The sequence below is a fragment of the Vigna umbellata genome, chromosome 4, assembly GCF_029865625.1.
Source record: "Vigna umbellata cultivar VRB3 chromosome 4, Vumbellata_1.0, whole genome shotgun sequence".
In the NCBI taxonomy this organism is placed as follows: domain Eukaryota; kingdom Viridiplantae; phylum Streptophyta; class Magnoliopsida; order Fabales; family Fabaceae; genus Vigna; species Vigna umbellata.
In genome coordinates, this window is record NC_142168.1 from 29550656 (window position 1) to 29571152 (window position 20497).

The 20497-nt window shown below is 32.3% G+C and overlaps 3 protein-coding genes across 4 annotated transcripts; 2 read left to right on the plus strand and 1 right to left on the minus strand.

Annotated features, from left to right (window-relative positions):
- Positions 1–3608, minus strand: LOC124833826 (B-cell receptor-associated-like protein). Its single transcript, XM_047308385.2, has 4 exons — positions 3334–3608; positions 2719–2801; positions 380–435; positions 1–295 (listed from the first exon to the last, which is right to left on the minus strand). The coding sequence occupies exons 1-4, from the start codon at positions 3503–3505 to the stop codon at positions 217–219; spliced, it is 390 nt and encodes a 129-aa protein (XP_047164341.1). The 5' UTR covers positions 3506–3608; the 3' UTR covers positions 1–216.
- Positions 3609–13520: 9912 nt separating this feature from the next.
- On the plus strand, positions 13521–16195 carry LOC148199800 (homeobox protein KNOX3-like). Of its 2 annotated transcripts, none has more exons than XM_088114548.1 (3): positions 13521–13810; positions 14636–14719; positions 15887–16195. In XM_088114548.1, the coding sequence occupies exons 1-3, from the start codon at positions 13634–13636 to the stop codon at positions 16073–16075; spliced, it is 450 nt and encodes a 149-aa protein (XP_087970674.1). In that variant the 5' UTR covers positions 13521–13633; the 3' UTR covers positions 16076–16195. The 2 variants fall into 2 exon arrangements, with proteins under 2 accessions (XP_087970674.1, XP_087970675.1); XM_088114549.1 differs by having other exon boundaries at positions 13576–13810; positions 14612–14719.
- Positions 16196–17714: 1519 nt separating this feature from the next.
- Positions 17715–20264, plus strand: EMB3101 (Tetratricopeptide repeat (TPR)-like superfamily protein). The gene is made up of 2 exons (XM_047305558.2): positions 17715–17868; positions 18567–20264. The coding sequence occupies exon 2, from the start codon at positions 18678–18680 to the stop codon at positions 20184–20186; it is 1509 nt and encodes a 502-aa protein (XP_047161514.1). The 5' UTR covers positions 17715–17868; positions 18567–18677; the 3' UTR covers positions 20187–20264.
- The last annotated feature ends 233 nt before the right edge of the window (positions 20265–20497 follow it).

Consider the following 20497-nt stretch of genomic DNA (forward strand, 5'->3'; position numbering starts at 1 on the left):
TTTTCCTACCGAAACCAAACACACTCTTAACATTAAAATATAGGCTAAAAACCATCAAACAACATAGTAGTCAAAAATCCATCCCAAACTGCATAATAAAGATTGGAATTTGGAAATATAGAGGTGAATGAACAGTATATAATTTGGTACATCGTCTTGGCATGTCGATAAACACTATCACTAGACTCCTCCACCACTATCCATTACTACAAATATCTACTGGGATTTGTATCTCTTCTCCACTTCCTCCATACTCTCCACATCCTTCTGATATTTGCAAATACGGCTGATAGACCTGTCACCACATACACATGCATTCATGAATCCATAATTCCATTCCCAAAGGACCAGTGATTTAAATGTAAGATTCTTATTTTACCAGTAAAGAAGAATTGATGTAATGCACAGGATTACATTCCTCTGAGCTTTGTATATCTGTGCAACACCAGAAAATATGGTCAATGAGTCAAGTCAACAATGTCAAGGTATTTTACAAATTCGTATTTTCAAATAAAGTAAGCCTAAAGGTATATTACTTTGTGAGAGATATTCAGTCCAAGAGTACTGTAGTTCAAACAATATAGAAAAATAAACTTTGGTCCAAATAAAGCAAAAAAAAAAAACTATTTTTCCCCCTTAAAAGCTAAAACAATGCACGGGTATCAAACTAAACTTCATCTTCGCACATCACAGTCCATAATCTCACAACCTTACAAAGTGCTGTATAAGAAACTTTAAGATGGTATAGCAGTAGAGTTTCAGACTGTGCTTGTAAAGTCAATAACAAATAGCATTGTGGGGACAAAAGTTATTGCTCACATAGTGACACACAATCTATACCCATTTAATTTACTTTGCAAATATCATGGTAAATATATTGCTACACCTCATCTTCTCTATTGCATTTTGAACCTTACTATAATTGCTCATTTGGTCCCTATGGTTACAAAAACATACTTTGAGTTTTTATATCCTTTAATCCCTAAGCACATACTTAAAAATGATGCGTAGGGACTGAAAAGGAATATTTTAAGTGGAGGGACTAAAAGGAAAATACTTTTTAACCGTACAAATCAATAAGAAATTAAATATAAATTAAAACTTATTTTGTCATATAAAGATGAATGAATCAATATTCAGGTTTTGCTGATCAATTTTCATTTTGTTATTCGTATGTGGATTGACCAATGAATCAATAGTCATCACGTAAAACAATGACCCATTGATCTAATGTTTTAACCAAGTAAGTCTGACTTTAACAACTATGGATAGGATCCTATACATTAATGTTTCAAAAATCAAACCTACTTTTCCAGCTAATATTGCATTAATTTTTTTGTAGAGCAAGATAATACTGATGTTCAAACCAAGTACATAACCAAGTATTTGATAATTTCATTTTAAGAAAGTACAAACTTCTGAATTAGTTTTGTTCACAATTCACTAGCATATCAACACAATATTTTGATGTTTTACAACTCAGATCCAAAAGGTTCATTCATTTAAGGCAACATACTTCTAAAGAGTAAAGGAGGAACCCCTAAAGCAATCAACAATATTCCGAGAAGAAAATTATTAATGAAGAAAGCATTTTGTCTTGATGAGTGTACACGACAATTTAATAAAATGGTAAGTAAAACCATCAATGCAAGATGGTTGCACAATTAAACACCAATTATGAAAAAAACGTGCATGAACCTGAGGAATATGCTTTATGTGCTACGGGGGTTAAAATTAGTGATTTAGAAATCAAGATTGTTCAAGAAGGAAAACCATGTCAAGGTTAAGTAAACAGTGACAAGACAGTTTCTGCCCACTGGGCTAGGGAAACACGTGACAGAACAAAAAAATTACATACAGCTAACAAGATAAAGTTGAATAAAAAGATTAAATCACAATGGAAGGACGCAAAGTAAAAACAAGAGTGTAACTTCTTGCATTAGCCACCCACAGCTTAAACTTAAAATGGCATTGTTAAGGTCATTGAAAACTGTGTAACCTAAAGTGTTCAGGCAATAAAAAATGCAGCTGGAGACATTTGGTTATCAAAGGATAGTCCACGGAGCCAACAACCTTACATAAACAAACCAAAAACCATGAGATCGATGATATAAAGATGTTGCAAAGAACATACTGAAACTTTGCCTCTCAGGAAATGATAATTTCAGTTACTACATTTGTGGAAGTAAGCCATAATCCAAAAGGACTAGAAATTTTAAATACAAGAAAAAAAAATGAGATGAAGATTGAAGAGGATAAAAGAAATAGATAAGAAAGTAATGAGGTACAAGGACAAAGTAAAACTGAAAATAATGATAGTAGAATCCATATAGAGGTTTTCAGTTATCCTCAACAATTGATTTTCGACACATTTTTCTTTTAATTTTGCAACATTCAGACTCGTAAAATCATTTGAGGCCATGATAAGCAGCTGAAAGTCAAATAAATCCTTTAAACTACAATTCAGACTTTGCAAACAATGTAAATCATGGTACAAAACCTTTCATCACCAATAGCTTCTAAAGTTATATTTCCATCCAATATTCACTAGATTGTTCTAAATTTGAAATTAATATTCGTCAAATCTTTAAAATGATCCTTCTCGGTATCAACCAAAACAATCAAAAGTTTACATAAAGTATAAAAAACGCAGTGACCACAATTTACAATGCAAAACATACCAACTAATCCATCTTCACATTCACAGGAAATACTTACAGATTTCTCATATCGATCTCTCTCCGCAGCAGTGCAAACTTCAGAGGTACACATCAACCGATGCTCATTCTTCCAGTATATATCTACAAAACAACCACAGATCCAAAATCAGGAAAACCAACACTAGATCCCACACAATTATCCAATGGATCTCCAACGAAACATATAACCACGAGCACACAACCGACATTAAAAAAACCCATCTAAGCCATTTTCAAGCTCCCAATTCTTTTTTTTGTTTCCTATAGGTATTGTCCTTTGAAGACAATCATGTTAAGAGGCAGGATTTGACTTTAAATGCAAACACCTTCCAAAGAGGATTCGAATCTTGATTTCTCAAGTTACGAAGGAAGAGACCCTTATGCTAGCTCCAAATCTAACTCTCGACAACACAATCCACCCCAACGAGGGAAGTGAGAAAGATTCAAAACTTTCACTACCCAAGAGACACCCAGAAGGGTGATCATCCACAAACCCCAAAATAAATAGCAACTGCAACAATTGGCACCACCCATCCATTAATCAAGAAGTGAAAAGTAAAGATTTTGGTACAAACCCAGTTGTTGAAAGATGAAATTAAAGAGGCCCATTTGAAGAAAAGAAAGAAGAGCTTACCTAGAAGGTGGAACCCCGCAAAGGGGACGATGAAAAGCGCCGGTTGAAGAATGAGGGAAACGAGAGAAGCAAAACGGTTCCTGAGGAGTTTGGGTGTCGGAAGCGTTAGCAGAATGGCCACCGCAGCCTCAGCCGCGACCACGTATGTGAGTATCAACCATTGCAACGCCATGTCTTCTTCTGCTTCGACTAGTTCTTTCTCGCTTCTTCCTCTGCAATTTATGTGTTCAGATTTTTTGTTTTGGATACCTTGCTTTTCTTATGGGTTAAGATCCCAAGTATTAATTGCTATTATGTGGCGGAGTTTCTTATATAAGTTTATTTTTTATAACTTGAATTTTAGATTATAAAATAAAAATAATATTGTTTATTTTTAAGAAAGTAGTAAGTTAATAATATTATATAAAAATAATAAAGGATGATAATTTTATAAGGTTTACTCAAAAAATTACATGAGAAATTATATGGTACTCAAAAAATTACATGAGAAATTATATGGTTGAATTGATCGAACTGAACACTTATCAATCAAAGTTATTAGATTTTACACTTATCAATTAAAGGTATTAAGTTTTAGTTATGATAATAATTGAAGTCGAAATTTTGTAATTCTAATTTTTATTATTTATTTATAATTTTATCAATTAAAGGCATTAAGTTTTATTTCTAAAATAATCAAATTTGAATTTTTTATTTTATTTTTTATTATTTATTTATGATTTTATGGAGTAAAAATTAAAAAAAACTAAAATGTAATAGTTTTTTGTTTTATTTTTATTATTTATTTATGATTTTATGTCGAAGTATAATATAAAATTTTATGTTTTAGTTTATAATCAAAGTTAAAAAATTATACTTTTTACTTTGTCTCGTTACTGAAAAATTATATTTTTTACTTTGTTTTGTTATTCAATCAAAATTAAATATTTAAAATAATCGGTGCTAAAACTCTTCTTTGTAATGAATGAATAAAAGCATGTGAAAAATACTTATTAACAACGACAAAAAACAATTATATTTTGATGTAAATGTGAAAAATTGTTATCTCATTCAACACTTATGTTTTATTTATTTTTTTAATTTGATTTTTTCAGATGTTAAAGTATAGCCAATCGTAATTTAAAATATAACTAATAATATTTCAGTTATAATATTAATGAAAATTTTGATTGCAACATCTTCCATATTTTAAAATTCTAATTTAGTTTATGTATTTATAAATAAATCATGTATTTAATTATCAATTACCTTTTAATTTAAATAGTGAATAAATTTTGCATCTTATCACCCATCGAATCAGTCAACATTTTCAAAAAACAAATTTGAAAAGTGATTTCTAATCTTAATTTGTGTAAACCGAACAGTCATTTTTATTAAGCCGATCATTATTCAATCATCACAAATCTAATATATTATTTACAAGTAAAAATAGATCAAAATATATTTATTGATTTTTAAGTGTAATTATAATTAAAAATTTATTTCGAAATCTATAAATACACATATAAATTAAAGAATGTAATGATTATATTTACTTTGAATTTCAGATTTTCCTATAATAACCCACTAAACCTATTTAACTTAGGAGAGTGTCATAGTACTTTAACATATACGTTGAACTTGGAAAATGAAGATAAAGGACTAAAGAAATGCTAAACAAATTTTAATAAATTAACAAGAATATTTTAAATATATAATGGTAGAAGATAATTGCTTTCATTTCATAAGGCCTAGGTATTTATCCTGGAACCTAAATAAAAAGTTATAATTAATTTATAAATGAAAAAATAACCGTAAACATAAAAACAACGACAAACTTTCATATGTTTTAAATGTACTTCAAATAATGATACACATAAAATTTATAATAGTTTATACATATTAGTTATAGGAAATAGACTAAAAGAATTTAAAAAAAAGTGAAGTTAACAAGAGTAGGATTAAGTCAGCAACTCATTAAAACTCTCTGAGGAAAAAAGCCATCAAATATACTTTACTGCATAATTAATCTCATCTAATTCAAAACAGATTGGTGACTCTTTCTCTTTAACACATAATATCCAAATGGTCTTGTCTCACCCTATGTATATATCCTCATTTATACTTCATATTCTCTAAAACCAAAACAATTAGGTTAAAAATAATGATAAAATGATACATTTACATTCATTTCATACACATTATAAAATAAAATAGTTATAAACAAATAAATATTTATACTTTTATAAAAAAAAGTAAAAAGTAACAAATGTAAAATATTTATACATCAAAGTACCATTTATGTTAAATTAATTATATGATACAGTCATCTGTGAAAGTTGTGATTTCTAAGAGAATGAGAATATTAGAAATAAGCAGAGAGAATGAGCATATATATGCATGCAATGTGCAGGTACAGTGCTTGAAGAAAAGAATTAGAAGAAGAATAATTAGCAAGAGATGAGAGAGTGAGGGGAATGAAGCCTGGTCCGAGAAAGTCACAAGTGCTTTGATATTATATATATATATATATATATATATATATGTATATGATTGGCATTGAATGCATGCATGACATGGACACAGCACATCACATACATCATCTCTCGAGCCAAGGCAACATTCCCCACATCCTCATTCTCGCACCTTCTGCATATCATACATAGCTACCATGGATTTTCTGCATAATGCTGGAACTGTGTGAGTGAAATATGAGAGCTGAGAGAGGAAGAAGAAGAAGAAGAAGAAGGAGAATGGTGCATTCATTGCTATCTTGACTTTAGAACTTACCCTGTGGAAGTTGGAGGCTCTCTTTGTCGTTAAGGTTTTCCAACATTGAGTTACATATTGCTTGCATGCAAGGTTACTGTGCTGTTTCATTTCCACTGTTCTTTTTTATTATTAATCAATCCTTCATTCACAGTTTCTGCTACAGTAATTTCATATATAAAACAGCTTTTAGATGAACTGAGTTAATTGTTTATTTGAATATTTTCATGATATGACTGTCTGATGATGATCTTAAATATCAGAAATATCAGTAACAGAAATAAAAATGCTGTCAAATATTTCAAAACACAGAAGAAAAGATAAACTAGAATGTTTACACGTGCAATACTTGAGTAGTATAATGTGCTTAATGAGTGCAAGTAATTATTGAATACTTGAAATGGTCCTATTTTGCTTTTGTCATTTCCCTATTCTTTTCTCACCTTTTCTCTATGTATATATGATTATATCTTCATATTTTAATTTGAAAATGACACAAAAAAATTAAGGGTTTCTTGGCTTGCCCCATCATTTTATTAATTATTTACGTATTGGCTTTTATTTTAAATGTTTATTATATGTTCTATCTACAAATAACATTTATTAAAAAAAATAAACTTTTTGTGCATTCTTTAAGAAAAAAATGCCCATGTAGCAAGATTTGTTGTTTTATTTTAATTGGAATTGGAATTGTGAGAAAAAAAAATGTATATGGTAAGGGATACTTGAGAGTTATTTATTGTTGTAACTTTACCTTTAATCTTGGTTCTGCCCCCATATATTATGGTGCATGGACAAACCTAAAGGATAATAAAAGTATTCCCAACATCAAAATGATGACTATATGAGATTATATCTTCAAAAGTAATTTCTTACCATAGCCTCTCTTCTTACTTATTTTTCAATAAATTATTGGCTTAGATTAGAAATTAACTTGCATAATGGTTTTTGTGTATGTCTTAAAGAAATGTTCCTTTTACACATATAATTTTTTTATGATATTATTTTTTTTTGTTTTTGAAAAATAATATAAAAATTTATTTTTTTATGATCATTTTATTTTTATAATATGTCAAATGAATATAAATATGTATTATTTACCATTAAACACTACTCAATATTGAACGCAGCATATTTGAACTTTATTTCTTATTAACTATAGAATTCATTTGGCATGATGTATTGAAGTTATGATTAAGTAAAATAACAAACTAAAAGAATAAAAAAAAACTTCTCCTAATACTGAATATGGTCTAATGTGGTAGGCAATGAAAATTGATTTGTCAAAATTTTCCAAATTAAAAAAAATAAATGTTTTTTGTGCTTGTTTTTCATGATGGAGGCATCAGTCAAGGGTGTTACTCCCTCCACCGCCACATTTTCTCCCTCCACCTCCACCTCCCCAATTCTATTACATATTTTTTGAATTACAAAACTAACATTTTATAATTACACAAATAACCTTTTTTTTTTAATCCTAATTATTTACTTTAACCCTAAAATCTATTTTTCTACCCCTTCTCACCCACCTCCCAACCCTTCAGATTCTCACCTAAATTCCATCAGATTTGTTTCTCATCTTCCATTTTTTCTCACAGTGTGATGGTGCTTCAAGGTGCTGGTTCAGAGGTGTGAGAGGTTCAGAGACGTAAAGGTGCGTAACAAAATCCTAAAATATAAATCGTATAATCTTTAAAAGGATGTGAGCATCCGTCAACGGATGTCAACATCCGTTTAAGGGAAAACGGATGTCAACATCCGTCGACGGATATCGACATCCGTTTCAGATCCAAACGGATACCCGACATCCGTTTTTGGCCTGGTTATCTTCTTCCTTTCTCCCAACACACGCACACAGCAAAAAAACGCAGAGCACAACACAACACAGAGCACAACACAGATATATATGCATTGCATTTAAAAAAAATTAAAAATATCATCACTAACCTTGTGAGGAAAAATGGAAGATGAGAAACAAATCTGATGGAGTTTAGGTGAGAATCTGAGGGGTTGGGAGGTGGGTGAGAAGGGGTAGAAAGATAGATTTTAGGGTTAAAGTAAATAATTAGAATTAAAAAATAAAAAGGTTATTTATGCAATTATAAAAGGTTAGTTTTGTAATTTAAAAAATATGTAATAGAATTGGGGAGGTGGAGGGAGAAAATGTGGTGGTGAAGGGAGTAACACCCATCAGTCAAACGTCAACAGGGCCAAAGCAAATGGGCCCCCATATCCATTGAATAATTTACTTAGTTTATATTTGCACATAAACTATTTTTAAAGAAAATTATAATTAAATTTTTACCTCAGATAAAAAATTAATTCAAACATAAAGTGTTTCCCATTTTGAAAAATGTAAAAATGTGAATCTCGCCCTATTATATTATGCTTAAACAATTTATACTTAATTTTCTTAATAGAATAAATTTAAAAAATTTCAGATAGTTTATATTTGATCTTTGTCTTGGCTTTTCTCTCTCTTTTGTTATCTTTCTGTATCGTTGTTCCCTTTTGACCAAGAAATATTTTTTTATTGATAAATAGCAATTGTTGAATGAAGTAATTTCAATTTTTTCTTTAAATAGCTTTAATTTCAACTCATTTTTTCAGTAATGGATACTTTGTTCAAACACTTCAATAAAAATCTCCTCTAATGGGTTGTGAATATAAATAAATAGTTATTTTCTAAATTATATATATATATATATATCACTTTCTCTTTTTGTTGTCAAATTCTTAAAATTTGCCCCTAATAACAATTCTCTTTTGGAATGAGCTATCCCAACGAGAGTTGGTCTCTTCACCATCCTAAATGTTCCTTACACCTCTTCAATATTTTTTTATTCCAAAATTATCCTTTCTTATATTTACTATTTATCTTTTTAATTTTTGATGTTAAAATCTTAATCTCCTCCCTACTTATCATTTTTACTTCCACTCAGTTGCAAGAATATTCACTTTTTTCTCTTTTTCTCTGCAACCCCACCCCTCACTCTCCCTTTCTTTGCAACCCCACCCCCTACTTTCCCTTTCTTTGTTTCTCTCCCTTTTCGTTATTTCTCTACAGCCCCACCCCACTCTTCCTTCCTCTCATTCTCGTTTCATAAATTTATTTCACTTTTTTCGTTATTTCTTCTTCATTTTTGGTATGTTGATGGTGCCTTGATGGTGCAGGGTTTGTGCTGGTTTGTGGTGGTCGTGCTTTGTGATCTTGGCTCTATTACTCTTCTTTGTTATGTATGTGTTATTATGTGGCACGAAGAAGAAAACGAAACGCGAAGGCCTCAACGGATATGCGAGATCCATTGGGTCTTCAACAAATGTCGATATTCGTTAACAGATGTTGACATCCGTTGAAGGCCCAACGAATATCAACATCCGTTTTTCCTTCAACGGATGTTGATATCCGTCAATGGATTTTCACATCCGTTGAAGGGTTACCATATTCTTTTCGCACCTGAGACGAACCTCCTTTGTTGCTGTCACCACTACCACCACACCTTCAAGCACCACTACCAAGTCCGAGCTCTGCCACCACTGGATTAGTTCCTTGCACCACAACTAAGCTTTGCAACCTCCTACCAAGCAGCACACCACACTCACAACACCACCACACTCAACACAATGAAATAGCTAAAGGGAAAGAAGAAAACGAGACCTAATTTCCGTGTGGAAGTGGAGGGGTGTGGGGTTGCATTCATATAGGGAGACCACTAATATTTCATTAATGAAGTTGGTAAAAATTAATCTCAGTAATTAAATGTTACTAAGGCAAAAGAGGAACGAAGAGGTGCATAGAGTAGTCCGTGATGGTGTAGGGAGCAACTTTCATCCCTAATCATCACATTTGAGATTGGGCCAACCCATTTAAAGGCGGGCTTCAGAGCTGGGCCGCTTCTTACTACACTTCCATAGTTTCTTTCAGTCAAGTCAAAAATAATTATGCTATGTCTCATTATCTTTTTCTTCCAATGCTATTCACCTTTCCAACAGCAACTCTAACCCCGACCCCTCTTCCTCCACTGTCGAACAGTTCTTTATCCCTCTTCCTTCATCAAAAACCTCCTTCCTTACACTTCAGATATTTTCTTATTAAATACACATTATAGATTTGACAATTTGAAATATATTTTTATTTTATATTTTAGATTATACAATTTAAAATATATTTTTATATTTTTCATTTTTAACTGTATAATCTAAAATGAGAAAATAAAATATGAAGTATATAATTTGAATTACAAAATTATATTTTAGATTTTACAATCCAAAACATTATTTATTTTAAGTTTAACATTGTATAATTTGAAACATGTGTGGATTGTAAATTTCAAAATATTTCTGAATTAAAGATTCCGAAACTTAAAATTAAAAAAAATGATAAAAAAATTTCAAATATATGGAGGTGGAGGAAAAAACCATGGAGTTGCGGGAAGAAGTGTCCTCGTCTGAATAACCTTTGTTGTAGGCTCTTCCCAACATCTAGTAATTATAATTTGCAAAATATTTGTAATAGGAACCATGTTCATAAACAACACAAGAATTTAATATCTGTGCATAAATGCATGTATGCATATAATAGAAAATATATTTATTTTGATATATCTTTCAAACTTTATACAAGTTGTTTATATAGCTAAATAGAAAACAACATCTCACATTATTAAACAAATGTGAAACTAAATTATTATATAGAAAAAAACTTTGAAGGCAGGGCAACCAACATAATCGAGTATTCCTTCTAGATTTTAAATGAAATGTCATTTTTTTATTTTTTGTCAATTTAATTTGTTTTTTTTCAAACTTTCAAAAATATTTTACATACTTATACTTTGAATTATGATCTAAATTTTTTTTGGAGGCTTTTCATGAATTTTTGGTTCTTTAAACATATTTTCAGGTCATTTATAGTTTCTTTAAAGTAAATCATACTAAAATAGTTAATCAACATGTATTTGTGTAAAATGAAAGAAAAATTAAATGTGTAGGTTACTGTTACTGAAAACTTCATCAAATAAAGGTTAAAGTAGAGAAGAAGATTTCGTGTAAAGAGAATGGAAGACGTTGAGACTAGTTTTGCATAACTGACATTAATTTCAGGAACCAAAACAAATTAGAAAACGCAAAAAAAAAAGTGACTAATGAAGCAAACCTCACCACAAACCGCGGAAAAACGAATTGCGGAGAATCACGATCACAAACAGCTTTGAAGAAGAGAGGATGGTCGCTAAAATGCAAGACGACTTTAAAGGTGCTTTGGAGGCGCGATAATGGTATTGGGTAGCGGAGACATAAAGACCGACAACGTAGAGAAAATGAGGAAGAGAGGTGGAAGACACTTTGTTATTTCACAAAATTTAACCTTGGGAACACATATTACCTTGATTATTTTATTAATCGAAGCAATAAAGGCTCTATGGCCTCCAAAAAAAAATATTTTCGGTGACAATTTTGAAAATTGTTTCAAACTTTATGTCTCGGTTCACAGTATAATCGAAGCATAAAGAGTCTATGACACTGATTTTCAAAACAACCAAAGTCATAGGCCTTGCACAGAGCTCTATCAATTGAAAAGTTTGAAATTGTCAATTTCACATGATTCTATGACAGCGACTCTGTAAATAACCGGTATCATAGACGCTCAGACATTAAATTGAAAAGGTGTGGATATCTAGCACCTTTTTAGGGTTCAGTTTTAATTTAACTTAGGTCAAAAACATCATATGGCTTCAATTTTTGATAAATCGAGATCTATATATTCATGAAAATTGAAAAATTGCTACTACATTTTTTTATGTTTCAATTTTGTTGAAACTGAAGCCTAGGAAACGAGTTAAAAACCTCTTTTATACTAATAATATAAAAAAAAATTATATCTATATATTCTTTTGTTCATAAAAGAAAATACAATTGAGAAAACTAAAAACTAAAATCACACATATAAAAAAATTTAATTCATATAATTGAAACTACGAACACTAAAATCACAGTATACAAGATTCAATTAAGCTTTAACTTTGATCGTACAAGAGGATTTAATATTGAATCATATTATATTTTCGGCAAAAAAAACAAAAGATCTAAAGATATGCACTCTTTCTACCTCGTTTGCTAGCGGATTTTTAACAAATTAAGAAAAATGACATTAGTATTAAATTAGCAGTATTTAAAATAATGAAACTTGAAAGAGTGGAATGTTTGTTCCTAAAGTTTGGGTGCAATGGATGAAAAGTAGAAAGACAGATCTTAGGATCAGCTTGTGTGAACATAATTGTATCCAAAAATGATTTCGTGGCATAATCAATTGCCATGCTTTTCCCAAAAGTCAGACCAACAAGATCAAACCTTAATTAAGTTCTTGATTTTGTCTGCCAGCTGATATGGTAGCATAATCAAATGCTATTATCAATTCAGGTGAGGCACAGTATATTCTGAGTCACAAAATCACTGGTCGTTAAAATTACATTGATGTTGTTATTAAAAATAAATGAACAAAATAAAGCGACATAGGATTTTCAAAACCTTTTATACAAATGTTGTTTTAAAATTGAATATATTGTGTGTTTATTTTGGCTATATCAGTGTTGTCTGGAAGGAAAGGAAACATGAATAAAATGGTATGTTAGGATGTTGAAAGGAGGGAGAAATCGAAGGTAGGGGAAGCACATGGAATATATAATGGTTTTGGGCAGAAAATTGTCACTTTTCCAAAAATATAGTAAACAAATGTCCTTTAGTAGTAAGGACCACAGAACAGTAACAGAAAGAGGAATGAGAAGCAAAGTGATAGGAAGAAGAAACGAAAGTGAACAGTTTGGGTTTTGGCTGTTTCGGTTGTGGAGAGAATGAATATGACTGACTTAGTAAAAAAGTGGAAAAAGAAAAAGACACAAAACTCCATCACTGTACCAACAAAACAAAGCCACCCCATTGATCGATAAAACTTTGAACCGTTGCTTTCATCACTGCAAAAAGACAATGCTAACAGAAGGAAGCAAAAAGGCCTCACTCACACACTCTTTCTCTTCTTCTTCTCTCTCTCTCTCTCTTTCCTTTTCTCTTCACCACGTATGCATGCAATTCCCTCTTTCTTTTCCTTCCCTTACTTCCAAAAGTGGGAGCATCTCAATCTCACTTACCTCATTATCTTCATCCACCACCATATATAGATACTACTACCATTTCATTTTGGAAAATGTTATTTGGACAACAAAAGTTTGACACAATTTTGACAACGGCGACGTGGCAGCTGTGCATTAGCTCAGTGAACCGGGATGAGGGGTATTTTGGGTTTTTTCTGGTTTGTTTTCAATTCACTGAGCCAATGCACAGCTGCCACGTCGCCGTTATCAAAATTGTGTCAAACTTTTGTTGTCCAAATAACATTTTCCTTTCATTTTTCACTTCTCTCTCTCTATATATATTATCATTTTTATGCTTTATATAATAATAATTATAATAATAGTACAAGCAGTACACATTATTATCAGCTAGCTGTAGCACTTCAATATCTGGCATATCAAAGGTTCACTTCTCCTGCTCAAAAATAGACATGGAATCTGAGAGGCCTAACACTACTATTGAGACCTACGAACACCAACACCAACTACAACAAGAAGACGATGACGATGAAGAAGAAGAAGAAGAAAACAATGAGATCCTCAAGAGAAGAATCTCCAGCCACCCTCTCTATGGACTGCTGGTTGAAGCTCACCTCGACTGTTTGAAGGTTCCTTCTCTCTTTTCCTTTCAACTCCTTCCTTCTTACTAATTCTGTTTACTGTTTTCAACCTCGACTTTGTGTTTCATCACTGTATGCCATGTATCATGCTTGATTTCTCAGAAAAGTAATTGTATCAAACTGTGAGATGTGATTCCAAACGATATGCTTTTTTTTTCCATCTGAATGTGAGTCAGTGTTTAAGAGGGAACTGTTTTCTCTTGCCCTTTCGAAGGACTCTTTCATCCCTTCTTGGATCATGATAGATGACCAAGGATTATCTTTCGGATCGAGTTCTTTTCTTCCAATATAACACAGTGAATGGAGCAGATTCGTATATATATATCTGCAGGCTGAAGTTCAACTCCGGTTTGGCCAAACTGGTTAATTTTATAATTAAATTGTATCTTAAAAGTTGTGATTATACGAATGATTTAAAGGTCCGATAAAAAGTGGAAAAAGTAAGTTTACTCCCCAAATCCAAACCCAGCAGATTTAAACATTTATCGGTGATGAGTGGGTAGATTATGTGTGAGTCGTTGGTCATGCATGTCTTTTTGTGTGTGTTGGTGGGTGAAGCAGTTCACATGGAAAACCAAAAGCTTGTCCACATCATTTGAAACGAATACTGACCTTTCTTGAAAGTGAAGTTTTTCTTATCATCAACCGCTTTACCGATTGATAAACAGTGGACCGATTAACTTGTTGCTGCACATTGTGTACAGAAGATATCAGGAAGATCAAAGGATCTTCGTTCTTTTAATTTAAGCACGAACCTTTAAAGATAATGGTTTTAGAACTTTTGTTCAGGTCGGTGACATTTCCAACCTGCAGAGAGAGCTGAAGATAGATCAGATGCAAGCAACGGAGAAGCAAAACTTGGGCATGTTCAGCCAATCTGAGCTCGATCTCTTCATGGTAAGACTAACACAACACGCTCTCTCACTTCCTCACCTGTTTGGCTTGGTTTACACAAACATCAATGTATGTGTGTATGAATGCTTTTATGGGATATGATGATGAAGTACCGTACGAAAAGTCAGTCAAATATATAACCTAACACATCAAGTGGGAACTGAATTATGTTAATTTTGATGGACACTTCATGGTTGCCTAAAGCATGTGCTTCCTGCTTGAAAGAGACTACTCTCAGAAATGCTCATAGTTTTTTGTTCCAATTCCATGACTGTGACACTTTTTCCTATCTCTCTCTGTGTTTGTGCTGGCCAGTGTTCAGATGCTATCTTTTCACATTTACTTTAGGCCGCAAAGCTCATTAGAGTATGGTTATTACTCACCGTATAATTGTCATAACCACCACTTATATTTTTCTCATCAAAACTTGTCCTAAAGATTTTATTTTCCTTGAATTCTCCACACTTGTCTATGTTTCAGGCTTAGATTTTATATGTACTTAACTTACAGTATTAGTTAGGAAAATGATACTTGAACAACCATTTTTGACAATATTTAGACACGTGCACACATGTCAAAATCTGAGTGGTCCAGTTGGAAAAATTAAATGAAAATGGACCACTCAGATTTTGACACGTGTGCGCGTGTCTAAATGTTGTCAAAAATGGTTGTTCAAGTGTCATTTTCTTATTAGTTAATAGAAAGAAACGATGAAAAATGGATGAATATAAGATTAAAACCAGTAATTTTTACACAAGATGAAAGTAATGATTAAACTTTTTGAAGGTGTTAGGTCTAATGGTAAAACTTTGAATAGAGAAAATGGTAGGTGAAGGTAGCAGTATCCGAAGAGTGTTGATAATCCAACGTATCATAAATGTGGAATGCAATGGTTGCATTAAATAACAGTGAGAAAAGTTATGGGATGAGTTTGTGAAAAAACTTTATGCCACAAGTAGTATCACTTTGTTATACTCCTTTGAATGGACTGCACACCGTCTCTTTGAATTGCTCATTTTTAGGAGACATATTAGACCCCACACTTCAACCTACATATACTTCTCCAAACTTTTATCATTCTTCAAACACTTTAGATACAATATATATATACACTTTAGGTAAGCATTGCTCATTACCAACTCTGAGTGTGTAAAATGTCGATGGATGCAGGAAGCATATTGCTTGGCACTTGGGAAGCTTAAAGAAGCAATGGTGGAACCACAACAGAAGTCCATGGCTTTCATAAACAACATGCATTCTCAACTTAGAGAGATCACTGACCCAACTTTGCCTTCACCTTCTTCTGAGCCTGCACCACCTTCTGCTTCTTCTAGTCACTGCAAATTCTCAATAAATTAGCAACAATTTACTTTTTCATGCATGCATCACACTTTTATATTATTATATATTTCCCACCTATATATATAGCTAGCTTATTAATTAAGCCTTCAATTATTATCATATCCCTCCTTAATTAAACTCTACCTCACATAAATATATAAAAAACTAACAGTTATTATTATGTATAGATATTATTGAGGTTTATTAGAATCTAGTGTCGGTTTATTTCTTTTTAGATTTTCCATAAAAATATGAATCTAGTTTAGAGATATCAAGGTTCGTCTATACCAGATGAGACATTTACTTTAGTAAAGAATTTTTATTAAAAAAATTGCAACAATTCAGATCATAACATTAGTATACACGACCGTAATGTTGTTTTAACGAGTATCTTAACCAAAGTGTAATTGAATTAAACAACAGTTATTCATTGTTAGAAATTACCATGAAAATATTGCTAAGATTTTTTTATCCTTTTTTTTATAATTTTAGTTTATTAATTTATAACTAGGGCTATAAAGAAAACTAATTAATTTACTAATGATATGTCTGGTGATAATTATTATTATTTTTTTGTAAAATAACAACTTCTTTAAAAATAAAAACAGTTTTTACAAGAACGAAGAGATTATTTCTTCAAATCAGTTATAATTACACCTATACTAAATTATAAGCTTGGTAATATTGTCATTTGTTTATCTAGTTCTCAATTATTATAACTCCAAAAGTGTTAATTAGCACTATTTCAAATATTAGTAATTTTATGATTTTGGAGTTTGGAGATGACCAAACATTTAAACAAATGAACTAATTCAATTAAATTACCAAGCTGTTTGAAAGCCAGAAAGGAAAAGAAAAAACTTCTTAAATGTGTAACATTTTTTCATCACATAGACCCTATATATAAGTAGTGACAATATTCATATCCCAAAAACCAGAAAGAGTTTAAATATTATATTTCTTCAAGTTTCGATAGTTATAATAGTTTATAAATAAGAAATAATACAATCCAAAACTTTAAAGAGAATTCAGTCAAATACTTTAGGTTAAACCAACATAGCTTTATAGATAAATAAATGACAACCATAAAATTTTTTGGTATATTTGGAGACAAGGAAAATGTTTTTCTTGATTTCATTTTAGGGGAAAAAATGCAGATGGCTAAACTCAAAGCTGTTTTAAGTAGACTAGCTTAGGCATAAGAAGTGATCATAAATTAAAATGATTTTCTTTACTAGCAAAAGCAAACTTAATTACATTAAATGAACTTTAAATTTTTATTAATTAATTTAAAATATTCTCATAATTGTTGAAAGATTTATGTTTAACTAATATAGGAACTATATGTGGGAAAATTGTACTTAGATAACACTTATAATAATAATAAAAAATACTAATTAGAATTGTTAAGGACGGATCTAGACTAATCATGTTGTATCTCTGTTAACAATGCAAATATTGGAAGGAAATTAAAGTTAGTTCTTATATTTGTAGATTTTGGCTTATCATTTATCACCCTTATATTTGAGGGATTAAAATAGTTTTTATTTTAAATAATTAGGATCTAATTTTTAATTTTGTATAATAAAAAACCAAAAACATATTTAACTTTACTATTTATATAAATACCACTTATTTCAAGTCATAACTTGGTCTTTGGGAGCCGAATTTTGATCTGATCTCAATTTTATCAAAATACTAGCTTAAGGCAACGACCTTTCCAACGCCGTCGTCCGAAGCGTCTCCTCCTCCTTCCCTCCCTCCCAGCCAACCGCCGCTGCAAAACCCCCGTCGTTGTCGACGCCGACGAGGTTTTCCCCCTCCCTCTCTGTTTCATTTTGTTATCTGTGTGATTTGGGTTCGAATTGATTAACTGTTTCAAGAGAGAGCAGAGCACCTTTCGTTTTGTTTGTTGGGTTCCTATTTGATGGTGGTTTTGGATTTTGGTGCGTTCTGTTTGTCCCTGTAATGGAATGTGAGGTCTCGATTTCTAGGTGCGATTATGTCTAGGTCCGGCAAGAGCTGGTGTTTCTGGTTTGAATGAAGAACATTGGATTCCGATTACTGGTTGTCTGAATCATACAGTTAGTATGTTTTTAATTGTGGTGGAATGATGTAATATGCTTTATTGTCTTGATTTGATTTCGTTTGAGCTGTGACATTTGTCTACCATTTGCATTTGCTGAAATTTGTTAGGTCTGTTGGGTGATGTGGTTTTGTAATGTGCCTTTCATTTTAAGAAAAAAAAGCCGCTCGGCCAGCTGGCCAGTTGCTATGCGGAGCGGGCTAGACTTTTTAGTCGCATTTTAAAAGCGGGGCTGGCTAGCCTGCCACTCTTACCTGTACATGTATTCTGATGTTATTATTATTATTGTTGCCTTTTAACTTTATTGTTGTTTTGTCTTTGACAAGTTAATTTAATTTACAATTTTTTATGTGATGCTGAATTTATCACCTGTAAGAAGAGTTTGCTAACTAGATGTGTGGGCACTCTTAATTTTATTTTCAGGTTATGTTTTGATATCCGAAATCTGGGCAGAGTTGATTGCCATTTAGATTGTAACATATAGACAAATAGCGAGAATAGTTTTAGACTCATTTGGGTTTGTGTCCCGATTCCATGAGCATAAGATGGCCAAGACGGTTGACACCAACCTATCTCTCTCAGATTATAAGAACCCAGAAAAACCCAATAAAGGCTCTTCACATTTTCAATGAAGCCAAATCCAGGTACCCCAATTACTGCCACAATGGTCCTGTTTATGCCACCATGATCAACATCCTTGGAACATCAGGGAGGCTGACTGAGATGAGGGATGTGATTGAGCAGATGAGAGAGGATTCATGTGAATGCAAGGATTCTGTTTTTGTGTCTGTTATTAAGACATATGCCAATGCTGGCCAGGTAGATGAAGCAATGTCTCTGTACAAAACAATTCCTCAGTTTAACTGTGTTAATTGGACAGAATCCTTCAACACCATTTTGCAGATAATGGTGAATGAGAACCGGCTTGAAATTGCCCACCATCTCTTTGTTGAGAGCTCTTGTGGTTGGGAAGTGAGGTCTCGGGTTCGAGCATTGAACTTGCTTATGTATGCTCTTTGCCAGAAGAGTCGCTCTGATTTGGCACTGCAGTTATTCCAAGAGATGGATTATCAAAGTTGCTACCCTAATAGGGACAGCTATGCAATTTTGATGAAGGGATTGTGCCAAGACAGGAGGTTACATGAGGCCACCCATTTGTTGTATTCAATGTTTTGGAGGATCTCACAGAAAGGTAATGGTGAGGATATTGTAGTCTATAGAACTCTTTTGGATGCTTTATGTGATGCTGGAAAACTTGAAGAAGCTGTGGAAATTCTAGGTAAAATTTTGAGGAAAGGACTGAAGGCTCCGAAGCGATGTTATAACCATCCTGATCTTGGCCAGTTCTTGGATGGCAAACATATAGAAAGTGCTAAACATGTGATTCATGAAGCTTTAATCAAAGGCTCAATTCCTAGTTTGGCTAGTTATAATGCCATGTCTGTTGATCTGTACACCGAAGGTAAGATAGATGAGGCTGATAAGGTCATCATGGAAATGCAAGACAGAGGCTTTAGACCAACACATTCTATCTTTGAGGCAAAAGTAGCTGCATTGTGCAAGGTTAGTAAGGTGAACGAAGCAATCAAGGTAATTGAGGAAGACATGGTGAAAGTTAATTGTCTACCAACTGCTAGAGTGTACAACATTCTCTTGAAAAGCCTATACAATGTTGGAAATTCTATGACTGTACTCGAGAGCTTGAACAAGATGTCGAACAAGGTAGGTAGTGCAGGTGACAGAGATACTTACGGCATGTTGCTGGAAATGCTTTGTGGTGAGAAAAGGTATGTGGAGGCAAGCCAACTTCTGGAGAAAATGTCAATTAAGTCATACTGGCCCAGTACCAACAGTTACAATTCTGTCATTAAGGGTCTTTGCTCCTTAGGTAGGCAATATGAAGCAGTTATGTGGTTAGAGGACATGATGAGCCAGGGAAAGCTTCCTGAAACTTCTGTCTGGAATTCATTGGCATCTTTATTTTGTAACTCAGAAAAGATTAAAGTGTCTTCTCAGACATTTAGTCGCCTGAGTGGGTTGTGAAATTGTGATTAATAGAATCATGTACCACCAATCTTTTTTTTTAATTTAAATGCTTCTTTAATAGCTTCAAAGACACCATATTTAGTGTTGATTCAGTTGCTGACTTGACCCTTCGTAACTTGCTCAGTTACCAAGCTTGCATTCACTTTTGACCCAAAAAAACTACAAGCAGGGCATAAGATTGCTTGTGGAATCCCTGTCCTGTTTGCGTGTCCTAGGTTGGATCTTCTAAGTTGCTTTATAGTTTGGCGTTCTTCTCCTACTGATAAGTCCCATATTCTTAAATTTTTTCTTGACTAGTTGCATTGTTT

Bases quoted from the DNA above. Each gene is read 5' to 3' on its own strand.
- LOC124833826 (XM_047308385.2), bottom strand. From the start codon at position 3,505: ATGGCGTTGCAATGGTTGATACTCACATACGTGGTCGCGGCTGAGGCT. The intron at 2,802-3,333 runs GTAAGCTCTTCT...GTTGTTTTGTAG, and splicing joins TGCGGGGTTCCACCTTCTAG to ATATATACTGGAAGAATGAG. The intron at 296-379 runs GTAAAATAAGAA...ATGTGGTGACAG, and splicing joins ACATCAATTCTTCTTTACTG to GTCTATCAGCCGTATTTGCA.
- LOC148199800 (XM_088114549.1), top strand. From the start codon at position 13,634: ATGGAATCTGAGAGGCCTAACACTACTATTGAGACCTACGAACACCAA. The intron at 13,811-14,611 runs GTTCCTTCTCTC...ACTTTTGTTCAG, and splicing joins CTCACCTCGACTGTTTGAAG to GTCGGTGACATTTCCAACCT. The intron at 14,720-15,886 runs GTAAGACTAACA...CGATGGATGCAG, and splicing joins CTGAGCTCGATCTCTTCATG to GAAGCATATTGCTTGGCACT.
- EMB3101 (XM_047305558.2), top strand. From the start codon at position 18,678: ATGAGCATAAGATGGCCAAGACGGTTGACACCAACCTATCTCTCTCAG.